Source organism: Antrostomus carolinensis, unplaced genomic scaffold, assembly GCF_000700745.2.
Source record: "Antrostomus carolinensis isolate BGI_N321 unplaced genomic scaffold, ASM70074v2 scaffold12685, whole genome shotgun sequence".
In the NCBI taxonomy this organism is placed as follows: domain Eukaryota; kingdom Metazoa; phylum Chordata; class Aves; order Caprimulgiformes; family Caprimulgidae; genus Antrostomus; species Antrostomus carolinensis.
Window position 1 is genome coordinate 5,354 of NW_010317143.1, and position 20,649 is coordinate 26,002.

The 20,649-nt window shown below is 42.8% G+C and overlaps 1 protein-coding gene across 1 annotated transcript; it reads left to right on the forward strand.

The window, feature by feature from the left end:
- The first annotated feature begins 4,762 nt into the window (after positions 1–4,762).
- On the forward strand, positions 4,763–15,698 carry PRPH2 (peripherin 2). The gene is made up of 3 exons (XM_010168479.2): positions 4,763–5,961; positions 8,623–8,869; positions 15,462–15,698. The coding sequence occupies exons 1-3, from the start codon at positions 5,381–5,383 to the stop codon at positions 15,696–15,698; spliced, it is 1,065 nt and encodes a 354-aa protein (XP_010166781.1). The 5' UTR covers positions 4,763–5,380.
- The last annotated feature ends 4,951 nt before the right edge of the window (positions 15,699–20,649 follow it).

Genomic DNA, 20,649 nt, shown 5'->3' on the forward strand with positions numbered 1-20,649 from the left:
AAAGCTTGCCTCTGGAGAAGCAGCTGAGAGCTTTGCTACTGCTTCCAGTGAGGCCACCATCTCACCTGGAGGTCCACCCCAAGAGGGGCTGACCCCTTCAGTTCCTCCTGGCATCCAGGCATTTCCATCTATCTGCACCTGCTTCTCTGAATACCAGGGACAAAAACTGAGTTCTTTGCATTCTCTCTTTTTCCAGCCCTCTTTCATTTAAATAGAGCCTGGCTTCAGCTAAACTGTTGTATGAAAAAACAGGGAAGAAAAATGTGCACAAGACAGTTTCTTACACACTTTTATGCATTATCTTTTTAAGGGCTTGGATTATTTTATTTATTTATTTTAAGTTTTGGGGGGCTTGGAGGGGTTTTTTTAAAAGCTTCTTCCTATTTGAGTAATAGCTGCATTTAGACAAGGATCAAATCTCAGTGGCTTTACCTGGAATTGCATCAGGTGTTACAAAATACTTAGAAATTCTTTAGTGAAAGGAGATTTTATGAATACGTACGATCCTTCTCCCTTACCCACCCTTCATATACGTCCTGCTTCTTCTTTCCACGTGGATTTCTCCCAGCATGTAAGAGTGGTATCTGAGAGCAGACTTGTTGGATTTGAGAACCGTATGCAGAAAATTACATTTCTTTACCTCCTTTATGCATCATCCTTTTATTGCTCAGCTCTGCCCCCTTACCTTCTACTTTCCAGCAGTCTCTCCCCACCTCTTGTGACTGTGGCCTTTTTTCTATGCAGCTTTCCTGTTACCACCATCAGATCTGTGCACAAGACAGCTCATAGCTTGTGCTGTACTAAAAAGCCAACTCATCACATACAAGGAAAGATAGGAATAGCAAGAAAAAAAAAAAAAAAATCTGTGCAACCTGTGGAATTTCAGTATTTCCATTCACACTGTGATCTGATTTATCAGACTTACTTGAGGATCCATCTGTTGTGCCGAGATGTTCTCCAGCAGTAATGACTATTGTGAGCCTTTTCTAAGCTTCTTTCAATTCCCAGCATATTTCTTTCCAGTTTCTGCAAGTACAAACAATAATTTATAGCTCTTATTCTTTCAGCAGTGAACACTACACCCGAGGCATCACAAATACATACTCATAATGAGCATCTTGAGGGTCAAAGAAAAATGATGTTTTCTGAACATATTACCCACACTGCACATAAGGATGGGTAAAATGCTGGGAACTACCCAGAGCAAAACCACACTAGAAGCTCCACAGCCTGCCTCAGTGTAGTTTAGGTGCCATAAGGTCCAGCGGGTCAAATTGCCCTTCCCAGGGTGTACAACAGCCCCAGCAGTGAATTTAGCAACTTGCCTCCATTTCCAGCCTCAGGACCTGCAGTCACATCACATGCCACAAAAATAGTAGCCTACCAAGTTACTTATGTACATAGGAGCCGGGGGGGGTGGGGCGGGGAAAGTCATAAATTGGACTTTTTTCCACCTGTTAATCATACAATGTGGTACAGCTACTTTATTATGTTGTTCCTCAGGAATATCCCTGTACACACCACACAGTTACAAATGCAAGCCAAACCATAAACTACAGTGCCTAAACAAACCTCTTGTTTCTGCTCAATAACTTCCTGTCATAGGTAAAACCAGACACCTTCAGCCTTGCAATGAAACCTAACCACTTCTAAGGAAAGAAAAGAAAAAAGAACCCAAGAAAGCCACATTTCATACCACAGAGCAGCATGAAAGAAAGATTGGGCCAGGAAATTACCTTTTTTTTTTTTTTTTTTTTTTTGAGGGGAACAACTAAGAGCACTTCTATAGTTTAAGCACAGATATACCTAGATAAAGGGAATTTGCCTATCCTTGAAGATGGAAGGAGCACGGTTGGTCCAGGACTGGGCAGCAGGCTATATAGCAAATATCAGATTGAATTGTTTGCATTAAAAACAACTTTTTCCTCCCTCCTAGCATTAACTGGCAAGTTTGTGGTCTGTATTTAGGTTATCAGGCATAGCTTTTTGGAAATATTTCAATATTGTATTGTTATCCATAGAAATTATAATTTTTTAACAATATTTTGAATATGAACACATTCATGCTGAGTTCCAGCAGATCAATAGTCATTTGAACATTTTATTCTTACCTTTTTTTTTTCTCCAAAATGGCATATGAATTATATATTTGAGTTTACATGAAACCTCTGAGGAAGCTATTAACTCAAACATCCTTGCTGCAATTAGCTTTTATCTGCTGTGGATCAGTTTCAATATTTTATATTTGAAGCAGAAAGCGGTGTAAATCTGCCCAGTCAAAGGCAAATCCCAGCCAAGAAAAACAATTTGTAAGAACAGCAGATGCCAGGCAAAACCAGTTTTCTTTTTTGTACTGTCCATACCCCAAAATACTTCTCAGTGATCCCCCATAACCTTCCTCTTCCTTGGGTTGCTCTGCTTGAGGTGGCGCTCAGCTGATCAGTTTGTGCTGAAGTTTGCACAGGGCTCGTCAGGTCTGTGCCTGGGATAAGCAGGAAGCATTAACTTCTCACTTTTAAAAGTGTTCACTTCATTTTTTTGAAGGAAGCATCAGAAGCATATGATTTACTGTCACCAAACCCCTTCAAAGCTTCCAAGCATTGTGAGTTAGCTTGGTAAGTGGGGTGGGTAAGTTCTGCCACTCTAAGTCCCCAGCTGATATTGAACTGTTGAAACTACTTAAATAAACAGCAGGTTTCCAAATCTGGGTTGTTTTGATTGTTGATTGTTCTCTGTGATTACTTTAAAGGTATAACCTCATTAGTACCTGAGTGTCTCTTCCTGAGCATCAGGTGAATCACTGACCATCTCCCAGAAAACACTAAACTATTTAGGAGTGATTTATTAGGACCCCTCCTATTACCTTTGTTTAAGGAGAAGAGTAAATATGGAGAGACAAATGAGCCCTGAAGTATATGCTGCATGTTCTATTTCACTATTTTTATTTCCAAATTAACAGGAAAAGCCCTAGTGTATACAATGATATGGTTTTGCTGCACCAGAGTTATTGTGGACATCTGAATGTTAAATTATTAAGGTAGTGGGTATTCAGACTGTCATCTGTGAATACAAACTTCCCCATAACCAGAGCAGCACCAGGATTACATCTGCTGTGGGCAGGTTTACCATTTCTTGTCTAATTAATTGCACTGCAAAATATATTTCACTGTATATCCTTGGGATCTACAGACCTGATAGAAAATTCCTTTTCACTTTAACTGGAGTTTCACTCTGTCATGACTGACAAGAAAGGAAATAGTTTCAAGTTCATTTACCCAGAATTAAATTCAGGCTGTCAGATAAATACACTCTCCAAACTATCTCCTGTTTCCTAGCTGAGTGCTGGAGGAGTCAGTGAAATGTAGTAACATGTGCCACATGGTTATGGGATATTTTGCTGAGAAGCCAGGAGAGATTTTATTTCAGTGTTAGAGCTTATTGCACAAAAATATTTAACAGGCTCTCCCAAGAAACAGCACTTTTCATCCACTTCATGGCAAGCAGAGAAAATAGCCCTGATGGATAACTGCCTTCTCCCTTTCCTCTTACACAGTCACTCTTTACCTGCAAGGGCAGCAGCAATGTGAACAACCAGGCCTGCTTTAGAAAAATCCCAGGTCCTGGTTACTCTGCAGGTCACTGCAATGGCACCTGGATGGGCTGAGAAAGGTCCATCACAAAAACCTTATATTGGCACAGGAAAAAGTAGCAGCTTAATAGCCTTTGTCCTTACTGAAGGGGCCTCCAGCATTCCAGGATCTCAAACAGTAACTGAGCAACATCCATGCTACCACGCAGCAGCAGGCTACCAAAATGCTATTTTCCAGTGCAGTGCTTTTTTTTTTTAAAAAAAAATATTTTTCACACTTACCTTCCTCCAGGCATGTCCCTTCACCTTTCCCTCGGGGTGGGTGTACCATGCTGCTGGCAGCCACTGGAGGATGCTCCAGGGCACTCAGGCAGCAGCAGGTCAGGTTGGCTTGGGTCAGGGCTGAGCCTCCTGGTCCCTCTCCTGGGGCTGCTCCTTTCTCACCTGCAGCATTAGCACCCACACCCTCACACACCTGCAGGTTAATTTTGCATTGCTTGGGGTTGCCTGAGGTTAATTTTGCATTGCCAGGGCAGATGGCAAGCCAGCACAGGACTGTCCCAATAGCTCTGAACCTCTCTGGGGTGAGGGGGAAGCAGGAGGTGATATTTCAAAGCAAGTAAAACTCCTAAAGCACTGGAGAGAGGGAAAGCCCAGCATCCATGCTTGCCTGAAGCGGCTGTGCAGCGTAGGGAGGAAGGCCACCGCAGAAGGAGGGGATTGCATCCCTCCTTTTCTGCCCACTACAGCATGAAAGCAGAGCCAGGTCCCTCAGCAGACCCCGAGGACCCCGGAGGTCCCTCCTTTGCACTGGTTAGTGACAGCGGCCCAAGGGTCCCTCCCCAGCTGCTGGGTCAAATTCCTCCCTGGTGAAGCTCCTGGCTCTCCTTGGGCAGCCCTGCTCCTCTCCCTGGCCTGGCGATTATCCAGTAAGCTGCTCATGTCAGCTTGCTTTTTATAAAAGCATCTCTAGATTTCAGCCTGGGGTTTATTTATTGAGTTTCTCTGAACTTTTCCTTTCTCCTTCCCTCCTGCCAAGGCCTGGAGATGGTACAAGCCCTGGAAGTAAATAGAAAATGCCAAGCTTAGGGTTTTTGGGTCACTGTAAGTTACACACTATCTGCTTCCAGAACACATAAGCCATGGGATGTTATCTCGGGTCAACACAGAAGGGTAAGGACTAGAAAGGTGGTTGTGGCTGTAGATATGAATAAATCAGGATCTCACAGGGGAAGTATATTTTTGTATTCAAGCAGCCTTTTTTAATCTCAGAGACCTCTTCCTTTTTCTTCAAAGGATCCATATTCTTCTGGCAACAAAGATCTTTTTATATCTCTAGGTTTTCATATTCTGCCCAGCAGCCTATCACAAGAAAGCACAAATCTACTAAATAGTAAAATGAGGGATTATTTCCACTCATCTGGTGACAGACATTTCTCCAAATTGGATCAAATGATTAAAGGTATTAGAATGACGTCTTGCAGATCCAGATCAAATCATTTGAAACCTTGAGACTGTTTCTCCTTTGCTTGGAAGGAACCACCAGAAATAGTTGTAGGTGCTAATTGCCCATTATTCTTACTAATGAGAAATTGTTAATTGGGATCTTTGAATATTTTACTTGCTTGAATCCTTACTGGGGGAGCTCAAGATGGAAGGGCTACGCAGTAGCTCTCTTCCCACTGTGCCGTTCGGGGTCCCTTCCAATGCCTGAATGGTTCTTCCTCGAGTCGTTTACGCTGAGAAGAGGGGTCAAGGCTGCGAATTCTTCCAATATCTCACATTACGAAGATGGCACTGCTGAAAGTCAAATTCAACCAGAAGAAACGGGTAAAACTAGCTCAGGGACTATGGCTCATGAACTGGCTTTCAGTGTTTGCTGGAATCCTTGTTTTTAGCATGGGATTGTTCCTCAAAATTGAACTCCGGAAGCGAAGCGAAGTGATGGACAATTCTGAAAGCCACTTTGTGCCCAATTCTTTGATATTGATGGGTATATTATCCTGCGCCTTCAATGGTTTTGCTGGCAAAATTTGTTACGATTCTCTGGATCCCGCTAAATTTGACAAGTGGAAACCTTTGCTGAAACCTTACATGGCACTATGTTTCCTCTTTAACATACTAATTTTCTTCGTTGCTCTGATTTGCTTTCTCATGCGGGGCTCCCTGGAGAGCACGCTGGCCCAAGGGCTCAAGAACGGCATGAAGTTCTACCGGGACACAGACACCCCTGGAAGATGTTTCATGAAGAAGACCATCGACATGCTCCAAATTGAGTTCAAATGCTGTGGGAACAATGGCTTCAGAGATTGGTTCGAAGTTCAGTGGATCAGCAACAGATATCTGGACTTCAGCTCCAAAGAAGTGAAAGAGTAAGTAACTTAGTGGAGTTTGTATCGTGTAGTATCGTTATTTGATCAGTACTGTAATTTAAGAAATGTACGTCCCAATAGGCACTGACTGGAGGGGGTTGTGTATAAAATGTCTTTTTTCTCTGCTCTTGCTTAATAAGCATCCCAAATGATCAGCTAGATTGCTTCCTCCCTTGATAAATTCCTCCAATGTTATCCAGAACATAAAATATAAAGCACCAAAATATAATTCTCACTCTTACTCAGTGCAATGTAAACAGAGTTAAAATAATATTTTTTACTGTCTTTTACCTCTTTATAAACCCATTATATTGAGCAACACATACCTACTCCCAAAATTAACAGGAAAGTATCAGAACGTCACTATTCCTAGAGCAGATTTCAGTGCGACTTATTAAGTTCCTAAAAAAAGACTTCCCTGGGTATATACTGTTTACACCACTTTTAAAATGCCCCTTTAGGTATTGGCAATTAATCAGTCTCGTGGAAACAAATAGAAATGGACCAATAACTCAGGTGGCTTAAATCCTTAAGATTTAGAATTTTATTTTTATATTCACTCAGTCAATTGCTTCAGTGCTGTGACAATATTGAAAGTCAACACTTGTTAACGTACCTAGCTTTACGTAGTGTCCCTTGGAGCCAAATGCATTTTAAGTTCTCTCCTGTGTAAAAACATGTTTGATATATATACCTGTGCTTAGTTTTTTAAACCTCACATGAAAACAGCACTGGTTTCTTCTATACAAACCAGAACAGACTGTTGACCAGAAACACCTTAATGACTCTGATGTCAGTGCCCAAAGAGGCAGTAATCTCAAATTCGGGTGAGGTGCAGTGAGCACAAGTGAAAAAGAAACATGAACTTTTGAAATTAAAAAATGAGCATTCAGTATAAATATCTACAACCTTTTGAAAAATTAAGATCAGGGGAAGAGGTGGTTATTCAGAGTTCTTTGGGAACGTCATTTGTTAATGTTCATACTCTGTGGTTGCACAAAGGGTCTTGTAAACGGGAAGCGATCTGCCTTTTAAATATACTGCCTATGTTAAAAATGCCTGAAGTAATTTTGAAAAAAGCTTTGTGTATCTCTTGGGATCCCTGCCTGACTGTGTAAATGGTATTTCACTTGTGTGTCTCTCAGCATATTTTTTTGACTTGTTGGGTGGTCTGGTTGTTTTAGCGATTCTGAACTGGGACTTTGTAGTGAAAACTGTTACAAGCTTAACCTATTGCACTGTGGGGTTATAGCAAATAGATTCACTATTTAATAAGGGAGTATTTGCATTGCAAAGGTACGCCCATGGGTATAAATAACTACTTGAAAACATAAGAAGTTCACCTTGCCAGTATTATATGGAGATTTGAGAGCTGTAACTTAATCCAGCAGCAGTGGAAGGGCAAAGCACAGAGGGAAAACAAGGTTATATTGTCCTTAATAAACGATGTCTTGTTTGGAACCAAGACTCATAGCAATTTCTTTGTACTACTGAGGCAGGAAATGGGGCATTAAAAATCCACAAATGGATGTTAGTGGGTGAATTCAAGGTTTGAACTATATGGTGGTGCACAATCTCTGTTCACATTCCTGGTGGGATATTCTTGGCCCTTTGATGTCAATAGCAAAGTTTTCCTTAATTCCAGGGAAGGTGGGAATCTATCCCCTTCAATGTGATTTTTATATTATTTGTAGGGAGAAGGTCTGATCCAATTGCTCTGAATAAATCCTTAACTGCATTTGGCATTTAGATATATTTAGGTCATGACTGTAAAGTGGAATTTTGCTTCTCTAGGCTGTTGCAATCACCTCTCTCTGTGACATAACTTTAAAATATCCATATAGAAAGCTACAAGTGACTCTCAGATTTTTGTTTTCACCTTTCTAGACTGCTGAGGTTCTCCATTTTCTAAGTGAAACGGCATTTGTTAGAGTTGCAATCCTCTTAGAGTCTTCCTTTGCAGTGCCAGTGGAACTATTTGCCTCCTAAGTATCTCTCATCTAAACACCTCATAAGACACCAGACTAAATGGCTGTTTATGGTGAGCAATCGCAGTCTCAAATGAACAATAGTTGTGTAGCTTCTGTAAGGACTTCAGAAATTTTCAACATCCTCTTGCTGAAGCACATTTCACGTTTTAAATACTGGCTACCTTCCCAAGCTGAGAATAAATGCATAACCCTTTCCCAGAGCTGGTATCATCAACGAGAAGCTATTAGGTTTGCTGGATCAATGGCCTACCTGGATATGGTATGTTCTAAGGCTGTTGTGGGTCCTTTTCCAAGCTCAGGTCACCCCCAGTGGTCACTTCCACCCTAACTATGCTGTGATTACCCTTTACTGACTGCCTTTCCTGAAATTTCTCTCTGCCATTTGCTTTTCTTAAAAAATAATTTCTTTGAAGAAGTGACCCAAGAGAGCACGTTTCCATCATGAAGAATTAATTATAGACTCAGTGTAGCCTTGACATAGAAAAGGATGTTAGAGAGGAAAAACACCTGTGACAACCACCACTGTATAAACATGGGATGCAGAGAAATGGCATGGCCAGGAGGCACGGTGGAAAATTGGCATTGCCTTTGCTTTCCTTTCTCATGCAAGTTTGCTCTGATATATCTTGTGTGTGTGTGTATTCACGCTTCCTTCTGCCCTTGCCTATAGTCGGATCAAAAGCAACGTGGATGGAAGGTACTTGGTGGATGGCGTCCCATTCAGCTGCTGCAACCCCAGCTCCCCAAGACCCTGCATCCAGTACCAGATCACCAACAACTCAGCTCACTACAGCTACGACTACCAAACGGAGGAGCTCAACCTCTGGCTCCGTGGCTGCCGGGAAGCCCTCCTGCACTACTACAGCAGCATGATGAGCACTATGGGTGCCGTCGTCCTCCTCGTCTGGATTTTTGAGGTAACCCTCTCCCCTCAGCCCTGCTTGGCTGAAGAGACAGCTCTGCTGCAGAGAGGCAGAGCATTTTTCAGCATGGGCTTTCAAGTTAAAGATCATATCTATTTAAAATAAATGGTCTGTTGCCATTTCTTGTCTGAGAAAACATCTAGTAGAGAATATCTGCATAAGGCCTGGAAGGGCCCAGGCTGGAGATGCAGCTGGGAAGCATGGAGTGGGTGTTAGATTACTGACCCCCCCACTTCAGAGCAAGAAGCCAGAGCCTTGAGCATCCCACAGCAAGAGGGGGAAAAAGGGACCAATTTTCTGCCAAATGCAGGGTGCCCAAGCAGGGAAGAGGGTGTGAAGGCTCAGCTGTCCAGATGCATTAGTTTTATGTATGTCACCACTAGTGGGCAATGAAAAGTACACAAAGCAGCGCATCAGAAAGAGATCGCAGTAATTTGTGGGACAGAAAGTGCAGTTAAGGGGTTTATATGCTGATGAAAATAAGACCTAGAGCCATGCACAGTATCCAGCTTCAGGGCAGCATTTGGTTTAAGGTCCTTCATCAGCTCCATCAACATTTCTGGTCACAAGAAGTGGTTTAGGTGAAGAAAATGGATTAATTTTATTTTATTCTGCTTCCCAAAACCACTGTGTGTATGCAAACAGGTGCAGATACCACCCAGTCCAGGTGTTTGTGGGCACCATAACCTGAAGTGCAGCTTTGCTGCTAAAATACTGTTCATTCTATACGAGGAAAACATGTTCTTCTGCCTCTGGGAGATGGCAAATTTTCTAGCTGGGGTGTTTAATGAATACTAATAAGCAGGGAGCGTGGGCTGGCAGTGGCATGAGGGCTGACGCACGAGGATGGGATGGCAGACGGGGAGGGTGCAGCTCACTGTGCAAGGCAAGGTGCAGCAGACCCTTTCTAACCCTTGAAATGGTGCTGCAAGTGGCATTGCCTGTTTTAAATGATTCAGCCAGCTTTTTTGAAATTCAGATAAATGCAAATTTAAAAAAGATGCATTATATTTTGATACAAGCACTGGGCAACACCTTTCCAGGAGTGAAGATGCTGTTTGGAAAATAAACACCTACCCAAATAATCTGTGAACTGGAAAAAAAAAAAAAAAAGTCATGAAGTTACTCCATGTTGTGTTTGTTATTTTAAAAATAGCTACTCCACACGGCTGAGAAAGGTACTACCTCCTCGTAGCACTGTTATTCTGGTAAGAAAAGAAAGAGAAGCTTGTGTTTCAGCCCAAGTTCAAACGAAGAGTTCTTGAAGAGAGGAGAATTTCTGCTGTATATGAAAATCAGACGGAAATTAAAAAACCAGGGGGAAAATGCACAGAAACACTTAGGCCAGCTGTGAAAACATCATGACTAGGAACCTGTAACGTACCTCTGCTGACTTGTAGGAGGTTAATGACAGTGATACGTTAACATTAATAGCAGTGATAAAAGTACAGTATTTTATCTCTAGCTCCTCAAAGTACACCCAGGTAGTATTTTCAATCTATGGTGTAATGGGAAATACGATCTCTTTTTCCCTTCATCTTTTTCAAAATAAAAGGTGAAATTTTTCTCAGGTAATCAGAGGGCTATCAGGGCAAAGCTTTAAAGAAATATCACAATCCTGGGTTCTATTACTTGGCCCTCCTGAATATTTATGACTTACCGGATATTCTACCATAAAGGGTCCAGATTTGGGTCTCAAACTCCTGCTTTTAAGGCAAACTCTGAAGGGAGGAAGCAAAGCAGGAAGCAGACATTAATTTAGCCTCCCTTGAAATATAACCACTTTCTTTAAATTACTGTCAGGGTAGGAAACGTTTTTATACAGAGCGGGAGTCGTGGCCGGGGTCAGATTTTGGACCGACCAGGGTGCAGCCCTGCAGGGAGTCAGCGTGCTGGCTCTGCGCTTCGCGTTTCCCTGGGACCGGCTTGCGGAGCAGCCACAGCAAAGCGCAAAAGCAGCGGAACCCCACGGTTTGCTCCGCACCAGAGGCTGCTGTGGCCTCGGGCCAGCAGTATGGCCACAGCCCCTCCCCAGCTCCCTCTTCCAGCTGGGTTGGTGGCATTGACCCGGGGGAAGTGGGACAGAGTGCGGAAGGAAACACTAATCACAGCTGTTACTTTGAGCTGTAGAAAAACGTAACGTGCCAAACGGGTTTAGGACCTCAGGGAAGAACGTTGGGGTTTAACGTTTCTAATTTGGTGCAAGGAAGAAAGAATCTCTTTTGAGGTATTAAAACTTCTATTTGAAAAAAATGCAGCATGTCATATTTTCTGGAAATATACTATTATCCACATGCTGCTTTTACTAGCAAAAGTGGTAGGCTTCCCAGGAGGGACAACTGGTCATGAGGGTGACAAAAAAAGATCGCACCCTGCTCTAGATAAGCCGCCTCAGGCTAAACCCTGGCAAACAGATGGGCTTCGCTGCTGCAGAAGGTCAAGCAGAGCTAGCCTGGCTGTTGTCTTGACCTGCCTCAGCCAATGAAGAGGAAATATGGGGTTCAAGGGTCCATTTCAAAAGGAAGGGAGGGCAACAGCTGGTTCCTGAGATGCTCCAGGTCCTTCACCTGTATAAACATGTGGCTCTTAATAGGTCACAGCTACTGTGATGGCTGAAACCTTGAGATTTGTCTCACATGTGGTACCACAGAGAGAGCCCAGCACTGAGCTCCAGGAGGTGGGAACCCAGGAGAGCGATGAGATGCAAGCGGGAGGCGCATTGCACATCATGTGCTGGAGAGTAAATTCTCTGGTGCATTCAACACTAGGAGCGAACTCCCGATAACCTTAAAAACCAGCCCACAGGCAGGGGAACCTCAGGACCCTCCAGGATGACACAGTTTGCTGGCACAGATGGAAGGGCTGAGTATGTCATGGTGCAGGTGGATGCACCAGCCCAGCTTGGCCATACCCAGCCCTGCAGAATCACTGCAGCCTTGTTCTTCCTGATACTTTAAAGTGGCTGTAAAATGACAACAGTTTTCATGACAGTTTGTCCATTGGGAAGGGGAAATCATCAATTCAGCAAGACTGGGCTAGTTCTGGGACCCTGATGCCCAGGCTTTCTCTACTGGATTGTGATTAAGCTTAGGTCTACAACTCAGAGCCATGGTCAGGTTGAGGTGGGAAGCGACTCTGGAGGTCATCTAGTCCAACCTCTCCTGCTCAAGCAGGACCATATGGAGTCAGTTGCACAGGACCATGTCCAGACAGCTTTTGAATATCTCCAAGGAGGGAGACTCCACCACTTCTCTAGGCAACCTGTACCAGTGCTCAGTCACCCTCACAGTGAAAAAGTGTTTCCTGATGTTCAAACAGAAGCTCCTATGTTTGTGCCCATGGCCTCTTGTCCTGTCACAGGGCACCACTGAAAAGAGCCTGGCTCCATCCTCTTTACACTCTCCTTTCAGGTATTTGTACACATTGATGAGGTTACCGTGAGCCTTCTCTTCTCCAGGCTCAGCAGTCCCACTTCTCTCAGCCTTTCATCATAGGAGAGGTGCTCCAGTCCCTTCATATCTCAGTGGCCCTTTGTTGGACTCTCTCCAGTATGTCCATGGCCCTTTTGTACTGGGGAGCCCAGAACTGGACACAGCACTCCAACTGTGGCCTCACCAGTGATGAGTAGAGGGCACGGATTACCCCCTTCAGCCTGCTGACAGCACATTTGTCTAACGCAGCCCAGGATACCATTAGTCTTCTTTGCCACAAGGGCACATTGTTGACTCATGTTCAACTTTGTGTCCACCAAGACCCCCAGGCACTTTACTGACAAGCTGCTTTCAGCTGGTCAGCCCCCAGCATATACTGGTGCATGGGGCTGTTTCTTCCTTGGTGCAGGAGTTTTTCTCCTCATTGAAATTCATGAGGCTCTTGTCAGTCCATTTCTCCAGCCTCTCTAGGTCCCTCAAAGTATCGCTACAAAGCTGAAGCGTACTGAGGCATTAACATACATTTTTGAGGCAGCAGATACATCCAGCTGGAATGCCCAGACACATTCCATAATTTTGCTGAGAATATGATCTGTGCATTGCATGCAGCTATAAGTGTCCTGGCCAGGACCTGCAAATGAAGAGATGGGGCTATTGAAAAGCTGCCTGCATTAAAGGTTCTGGATAAATAATTTACAACACAAATCACTTCAGCAAAACTGAGTCCAAGGCTCTATACGGTCATATAGGAGACAGATGAATTTGTCTTCAGCTTCCTGAACTCTATTCTCATCCAGCAGAGGAGGCAGGCTCAGGTCAGAGGAAGTGTGGAAAGCCCAAATATTTTGTACTGCTTTTAGCAAATCTTAACCCCGGAGACCCAAAATGTTTCTGAGCAAGATTTTTAAGAAAATTAAGTCTTAAACTGAGAGAAAATGTCACAGAATCTCATCTGAGGGCAGGTCAGCTGCTCCCTTCTGCACAAGCACCTTCCTTTTTTAAAGCACAACTATATTTAGTGACTTAGAGCCATCCAGGAAACCTATAAATACAGCTAATTTTGCTGTCAAACAGTGGGATTTAGTAAGTCAGACACAAAAAAAAGCTCGTGCTGAAATACAGTGAGGTAGCACAAGTAGAGAACAACATGAAGGCCATCTTCTGCATCCAGTCCTATTAATCTTTACTTGCAACAGCCATTAATAGGAAAGATATTAGTCCCATAACTGAGAGCAGCAAAACTGGGGCTCAGATTGAAAGGAAGATGTCAAAGGCTTTAAATCCTAAGACTAGCGTGATGTGATTTGTCACTTCTTGTGACCTACATACTAGAATAGCATTTTGACTAATTTAAGTCATCATAGTATTGGGTAGATCCCCACAACAAAATGAGACTATTTCCAGATTCAGGGCCATTAGAATCTTTTTTGAGGACCAAGGTGTTGCAAGTCAGATGTTTCTATGCTGAACAGGATTGAAAATTTGGATATGGACATATTGGATGAAGCTTTTTTGTTTGACCAATGTTTTTTCCTTCCTGGTCTTGAGTCAAGACAGAGGAACATTAACCTTCGAAAATTTCAAGGGTAACCCTTTAGTCTTCCAAGAGTTCGGAGATACTGGTCACACACAAGAAGGATCACCAGGGTAGACAGGCTAATGAGTGGTCCACAGAAGCACATGCTTGAGCAGTCCCATGAGTCCAAAAGCCAGATGTGAATTTTGCAATTGGCCACACTAAATGGCTGAATCCGAACTTCAGATCTGCCCAGCTACCCAATGCCGTAATCCTGCACGACAGTTGGCAAGCTTCCTCCATCTCTAGTTCAAAAGCCTCGACAGACAGCAGCACCTTGCAGATCTAGGGCAGCTCTCTGTGGGCCTCAGCTGTGCCACCAGGTAAGCAACACACAGGGATGCTGACCTCTTTAGCCACTGGGTTTTAGGAAGACTGGAGGTAATCACTTCCTTGGGAATTTGGGTAGGATAACAGAAGCATCATACTTCCCTTACAGAACAAATCCTATGAGGTCGTTAACAACAATAAATAGTCTCAACCATAGCTTTAGCTAGCATACAAAAGACTAAATTAGTCTTTTGCTTCCCTGGCCTGTCCACCTGCTTTACCACCTCATCAAGCTGGATCTCCTGGGCGCTGCCTTTTCTTTCCTTCTCTTTCCTTCTCTACTTCAAAGATCAATCACTTTTCTTCATAAGCACAACAAGAGTGGAAGTCAGACTGTTCTGAATGGTATCAGAAGGCATGAAACTGGCTAAAAACATTGTCTCTGGAGGCAGATGTGGGGCATTTTCAGTGTCAGGGGCGTTACACCATCATAGCAGAGTCTCAGTCAGGGCTGCTGGGACTGGTAAATATTTTATCAGAAACAGAAATTTGCCTTAGATGGAACCAGTGAGAGATACACATCACCTCCTGCCTTGGTTCCTTATTTGCACATACCTATATAAAAACAAAACCAGAATTTGAAGTAGACAAGCTGATGGCTCAAATCCTAATGTTGCTCTATTCTGCACAGATGCTGATTCATTAATATCTCCTTGATCAGATTAATATACTTGTCAAACATATTAAGGCCAATGTGAAGTAAAAATATTTACAGTTAAAATTAAGTGGATGGTGGCAGAGCACGTTGTTGCACATATAAACAGCTTTATGTACATCTAGTGCACAGGAGCAGAGGTTTCATTAAGATCTCTGAGGAGGTGCCTACCCTGTGACGGGGTTTGTGGAAAGCCCTCTTGTGCATATGACCACACAAAGCTGCTGTTTCGCAGCAGCCAGCACATAGGCTTCCTTCCTGAGTTGATGTGTCCACTCATCGCTTATCAACTGTCATGCCTCCTGAGGCACTCACTGATTTCAGACCTCCACCCTGTCCGTTCCTACTTGTGAGGGAGCCTTTTCCTCCTGCCAGCTCCCCCCATCCCTCCTGGCCATCCAAAGGGGAAGGCGGCTCAGGATCTCCTGCTGCATGGATGATTCCTGCAGCCCCCCAAGCTGTACCTGTTTGGTGCCTTTGGCAATTTGTTCACTCCGCCAGCCTGGGCTGCTGATAGCGGAAGGTGGCAAAGACGTGGACAAGGGTATAAAGGTTTGCCTGACGCTCTCTTGTCTTTTCCATTGCATGGTGCAGTCATTCGTGATGGTTGGCTTGCGTCTTCTGCACACCTCTCTGGAGAGCATTGCAAATCCTGAAGACCCTGAATGCGAAAGCGAAGGCTGGATCCTGGAGAACAGCCTGAAGGACACTTTGAGCTCCGCACTGGAGAGTTTGAAAAAGATGGGTAAGTTCAATCAGGTGGAAGCAGATGCCGAAGGGGCCGAAGGAGAGGAAGGTGGGAAGGCGCCAGCTGTCGCAACAGTCAGTTGAGCTTCTCATTGATGTGGACTTTTTATCAGAGAGGAATTAAAAAACTGAGAATTGTGAATATCTATGTTTTAAAAGCTATGTATCATGAGAATATACATTTCTACTCATGCTTTTTTTTTGTGTGTGGGAGTATACAACATAGTGCACCTTGGGATAACACATTTATCCATAATGTGAGTACACCATATTCATAACGTCTGGGGGAAGTGACCCCACTAGGACTTGCAATATTGACATGTTCCCTTATCAGGGACAGTTAGTTAAATAAAAAATAAAATAAAATAAATAAAAAAATTGCTGGCATCACACAGTGATCCATTCCATCTTATTTTGAAATGAAAAATGGAATTTGAAAAGTTAGTATTTTTTGCTCAAGTTGTTTTACCAGCATACTCTATGTACTTCAACTTTTAAAGACAAACAGGTTGGTTTTCTGGGGAGTAACATATTAGAATTCAAAAGAAGAAGGATTTTCAGAATTGTATATAACTTAGTATACAGGCATTTTGACAAACCTCTCACGTAATGTGATTTTTGTTTATGTGCTAAGTAATGGTATTTTCTGCTGTATTCTTAAGATGTACATAGAACAAAATGCAAACTTATGCTGAGAATTTATGTACTAAGCAAAATTGTAATTTAATGAAACAGCACAAGTATCATGAAAGCAACACTAAGGTAAGATTTGGGTTTTGTTTCTCAGGGTTTTTTTTCCAGCCAGTATATCCTGAGTGTATCATAGACTTACACTTCACCTTGTATTTAAACAAGTAGAAGCTTAGAAGGTTCCTCTTGTAGTGGCTGGAATCAATGCTATGAGCATGTGCTCATAGTTACAGTTCTTCTGGACATTTAAAAAGTATGTAATCCCATAGCTTGCTCCAGAATATTAAAGCCCAACTATTTTTAAAACAAGAAAAAAAAAAGGCTATTTAGAACTAACACTTTAAATGTTTTCCAGGGTCATAGCAAATGGATACCATTCATCCACAACTACTTCAAGCCTCAAACTTTGAGGCCAGGGAAAAGTAAGTTTAAATTATCCCCCAGTGTGCAATTTTTAACAAGTTTTCTTTTTCCTTATCAGTGACAGGGTACCCTTCATTCTATCTTTTAAGTCAAAGCAAAGGCATATTTTGCATATGCCCCATCTCTCCAAACACACTGTCATAACTGGAGGACCCTGTTCAACTCTACAAAGTTGGAATAAAAAATGGAAAGAGCTTGCTGTGGTGCATGGCCTCTAGTAAGGGAACAGAGCATCATCTTGAGGTTATCTGCAGTTAGATAAATTCAGCTAAAGGGAAGAAACCCAAGAGAGCAAACCCCAAACCCCTGCACAAACAACTGCAGACATCTCAGTCCCTCAGCTATGAGCCAGGCACCACACTTATTTTTACCCCAGCTGTGCAAAACCTCTACTTCTCTGTGTTGTACCTGGGGGAGTTTTCTCAGCAGGTCCCTTCCACCTGGCTGATGGCCAGTCTTCAAAGGAAGCCACGTTTGCAGCTGCCTAATCATTGCACAGCCCATCAGTTTTCATTCTTAATCACTTGTGCACTTGCCCCAGCAGCACTCAGCTCCTCCAGCTTTTGTTCAAATTCCTTCTAGGATGGACAGACCAGTTCCCAGCAGGACAGGCAGGGACAGGTCCATACATCAAGCCATAGTCTATAACTCGGTGTCCAGGCTGTTTCAGGCCATCTGAACACCACATTTGATTTTGAGAGGTATTTGTGGCATCCTTTCACTTTTTCAAAGCTGGTCAAAGCTTTTAACTCTAGTTACAATAATGAATTAAAAAGTCAGCTCTGGTTTTTTGTGTGCAAGACTGACTAGAAAAAGGGCAACTAATGTAAAAGCCAACTTGCTATTCACCACAGCCTATCATCTATTGCTTTGCTGAGGGACACTCTGCATGGCAGAACTGTATAAACCAGGCCAACTCCTTCCTTCTCAGTAAGAAATCACTACCACCGGCTGCTCCTCTCAGCTGGTCCGTTAGAGAACAGGATTGTGGATGGCGCACGGCCACATATATCAGAGAAGAGCTTTTTGGGGGAGTCACATATGGATAGGAGCTGCATTACAAGGATTAATTACAGTTTTTCCTTGTGAGCCTTCAGTGTGCTGTGATCTATACTGGTTACTTGATTAGACATCTGATTTTTCAAAGAGATCTAGATGTATTGCTGCCCTAGAAATTTGGCTTAGGCCATGGCTTTAGACAGGACTCTCCAATTATTTGTGGTCTCTATTTTTTTTTCTCCTGTCTATTGCTAGAGCAACATAACAAATTTTCAAATTATTCTTTCAACGCCACATTGGAGAAGCCAGTTCCCAGAGCAAGGGTCTCATGGTATTAGGCAGGTAGAGAGACCATCTGAGACAGGTTTATGAACAATAGTACTGGAATTGGGGTTTTGTACAAATAAGAACAAATAGTGTACATGCTAATGCTGTCTAAAATAAAGCCTTCTGGTTAATAAAAATCTTTGTAACATCTTATAATTACTACAAGATTGTAATACGACTGCTTTGTAAAATCCTACGTGTAATATATCATTTGTCCAGTCTCAAATATACTTTCGTGTGACATCGCAAATGCTGTTCTAGATAAAGATCTCTGCTGCCTGCAAATGTAAATTTAGGTATTAAAACTCATACTGCAAGTAAAGACCTCTTTAAAGAAAATGTTTAAATACATACTATTTAATACAGATTTCTTTAATTTGCATTACTTCTGACTTTTTGCTTCTGAATTCATTTTTTAGCCCTGTTTTATATATTCCTGTAGGTAGGAAGCTTTCCCCCTCTCTATAGAATGCTCTGAGAGAAAAGTAACCTTCCTCTTCTCATGTGCCCAGCTAAGCTTGGGATGTGCAAACAGGCCCCTAAATCACTTGCCTCTTACTAGGAACAGAATTTGCTGGACCATTCTAGTAGCATCCTCTTGTAGTACATAGGAATTACAACGTCTTCACAGGCCTTAGCTTCTAGAAGTGCTCAACAAGTGAAACCACTGGCCTCCTCAGGATCTTTGACCATCAGCTAAACTGTGTGTATAAGCTCTTCTTTTCCCCCATTTAAATCTAACCTGCAACAGACATACAAAAGAAAGCATTGTTGTTATTTTAAATTTAAGTAGTAAAGCTCAGGTAGCCAAAGCTGCCTGCAGCAATCCAACAACTCCAGAGCTGTGCCCTGATTTTCAAACTAATAAACTTCAGAAGGGTGTGAGCTTAATTCATACAAACCAAGCCACTTCTTTTTAGGTACTTCCATATGTATTACCAGCTTAAATTCAAGAACCCAGATCTGAGAGCCAGCCCAAGGCCTTGAAGAGCCAACTTTCAAGAAATATAATTTATTTTTTAAAAGAAATTACAAAAGTGCACTATTTTACCAGTGACATTTATTTGAAGGGACACAGAACATTCACTGAAGTGCTTTGAAGGAGGAAATATAAACAGCTTCCTTAAAGCTATTAATACGTAAGTAGCCTTAATACAATTTATAAGATTAGCCTCCATGCATTACATGAGCTTGGACATTTTATAATACCAGCCAAATGCATGTGTGCAGCTTAGTGAAGAGCATAGGAATGCTATATCGGGCTCATAGGCACTGCACACTTCCAGCTGATTGTCAGGGAAGATTTTCAAGCCTGATGTAAAAGAAAAAGAGATCTCAGCAAAAGTGTTACTTATTTTCACCTGACTTCTTTGTTTTGTAAAAAAAACCCCCCCAAAAAACCAAAACAACAAAACACTGCTCTTACCATAACCAACGTGAAATGGGGATGGATCACAAATGCTTATTCAAGAAAAAATTAAAGAGCATTATTAGAGATTAGTTAATTAAGAGATAAGGCCAGAAAAATAGAATGGTGCCATGTGGTAACAGCCCCCTGCCAGGAGATGAAGGCTTAGGCAAATTTATTTCTGGTAACAGGAATGCAGCTATACCAACAAAATCTGAAATCACGTGCATGCGAAACCTTTTCTTTTCTTTTTTATTAATTACATAAGACCTGTAGTGTTCAGTAACTGACTGTAGTAGTAACCCACCTCTCTCCAAGCACCTCTGTTTGCTCATCCCATGTCATTTTACAGAACTTTGATTTGTGAGGTGGGAAAGCTGGAGGAAATCCTGGCCTGGAGCTCACCTTTGTGGGCACAACCTCTGTAGCACTCTTCCCTGGGGAACGCACCCCCAGTTTGCAGCCTCCCCCTCACATGTGGTGCTGGAGGAAGGGCTGAGCAAGGCTCCCACCTTTCATCCCACCCGCCCCTTCTAAAGCAACACACACAGAACAAATCTTGCCTGGTTAACCTGTTCCTACTAATAAAAGAAGGATAGTCCATAAACATGAGTCAACTATTAAATTCATTATGAGGTGTATTTACATAGTTTGTTCTCAAAGCAAAGTTTTTCAGAACAAAGGGTGGTGGAGGAATCAGACACGCCAGGCACACTTGGCTAAACAAGGACCAAAGGGCAGGTCTGCAGCCTATCGTCTGATGAAGTCACACTGCTTCACGAGGCAACCAAGCCTCCATGCATTTTACATCAGCTTCCCAGGCAAACCGGGGTCAAGCATCACAAATCAGAAATGGGGACACTTGGGCACGTGCAACTTGGTAAGGCGTGACACCAGCTGGTGGGGGGTGAAAGGAGGAGACCAAAGTTGGCTCCCAGCAGCGGTGTAGAAGGCAGTAAGTCTGAGGCACACAACTCCCCAGACTGACAGTCTTGTTAAGACGGTGAAAACAAAGTTTAATTCTTGGAAAAAGACCATAGAAATCACTTTGAAATATGTGACGATACAGAATTTAACAGCAGCATGAAAGAACCACTGGCTGGAGATGCACTGAGCCCACCTTCCAGCCAAGCAGTGCCAGCAGCACATGCCAACTGCCAGGAGATCGCTCACTGTGTTCATCTGTTC

Coding starts and splice junctions, on each gene's coding strand:
- PRPH2 (XM_010168479.2), top strand. CDS start 5,381: ATGGCACTGCTGAAAGTCAAATTCAACCAGAAGAAACGGGTAAAACTA. Junction 5,962..8,622: donor AGCTCCAAAGAAGTGAAAGA/GTAAGTAACTTA, acceptor CCTTGCCTATAG/TCGGATCAAAAGCAACGTGG. Junction 8,870..15,461: donor TCCTCGTCTGGATTTTTGAG/GTAACCCTCTCC, acceptor TGCATGGTGCAG/TCATTCGTGATGGTTGGCTT.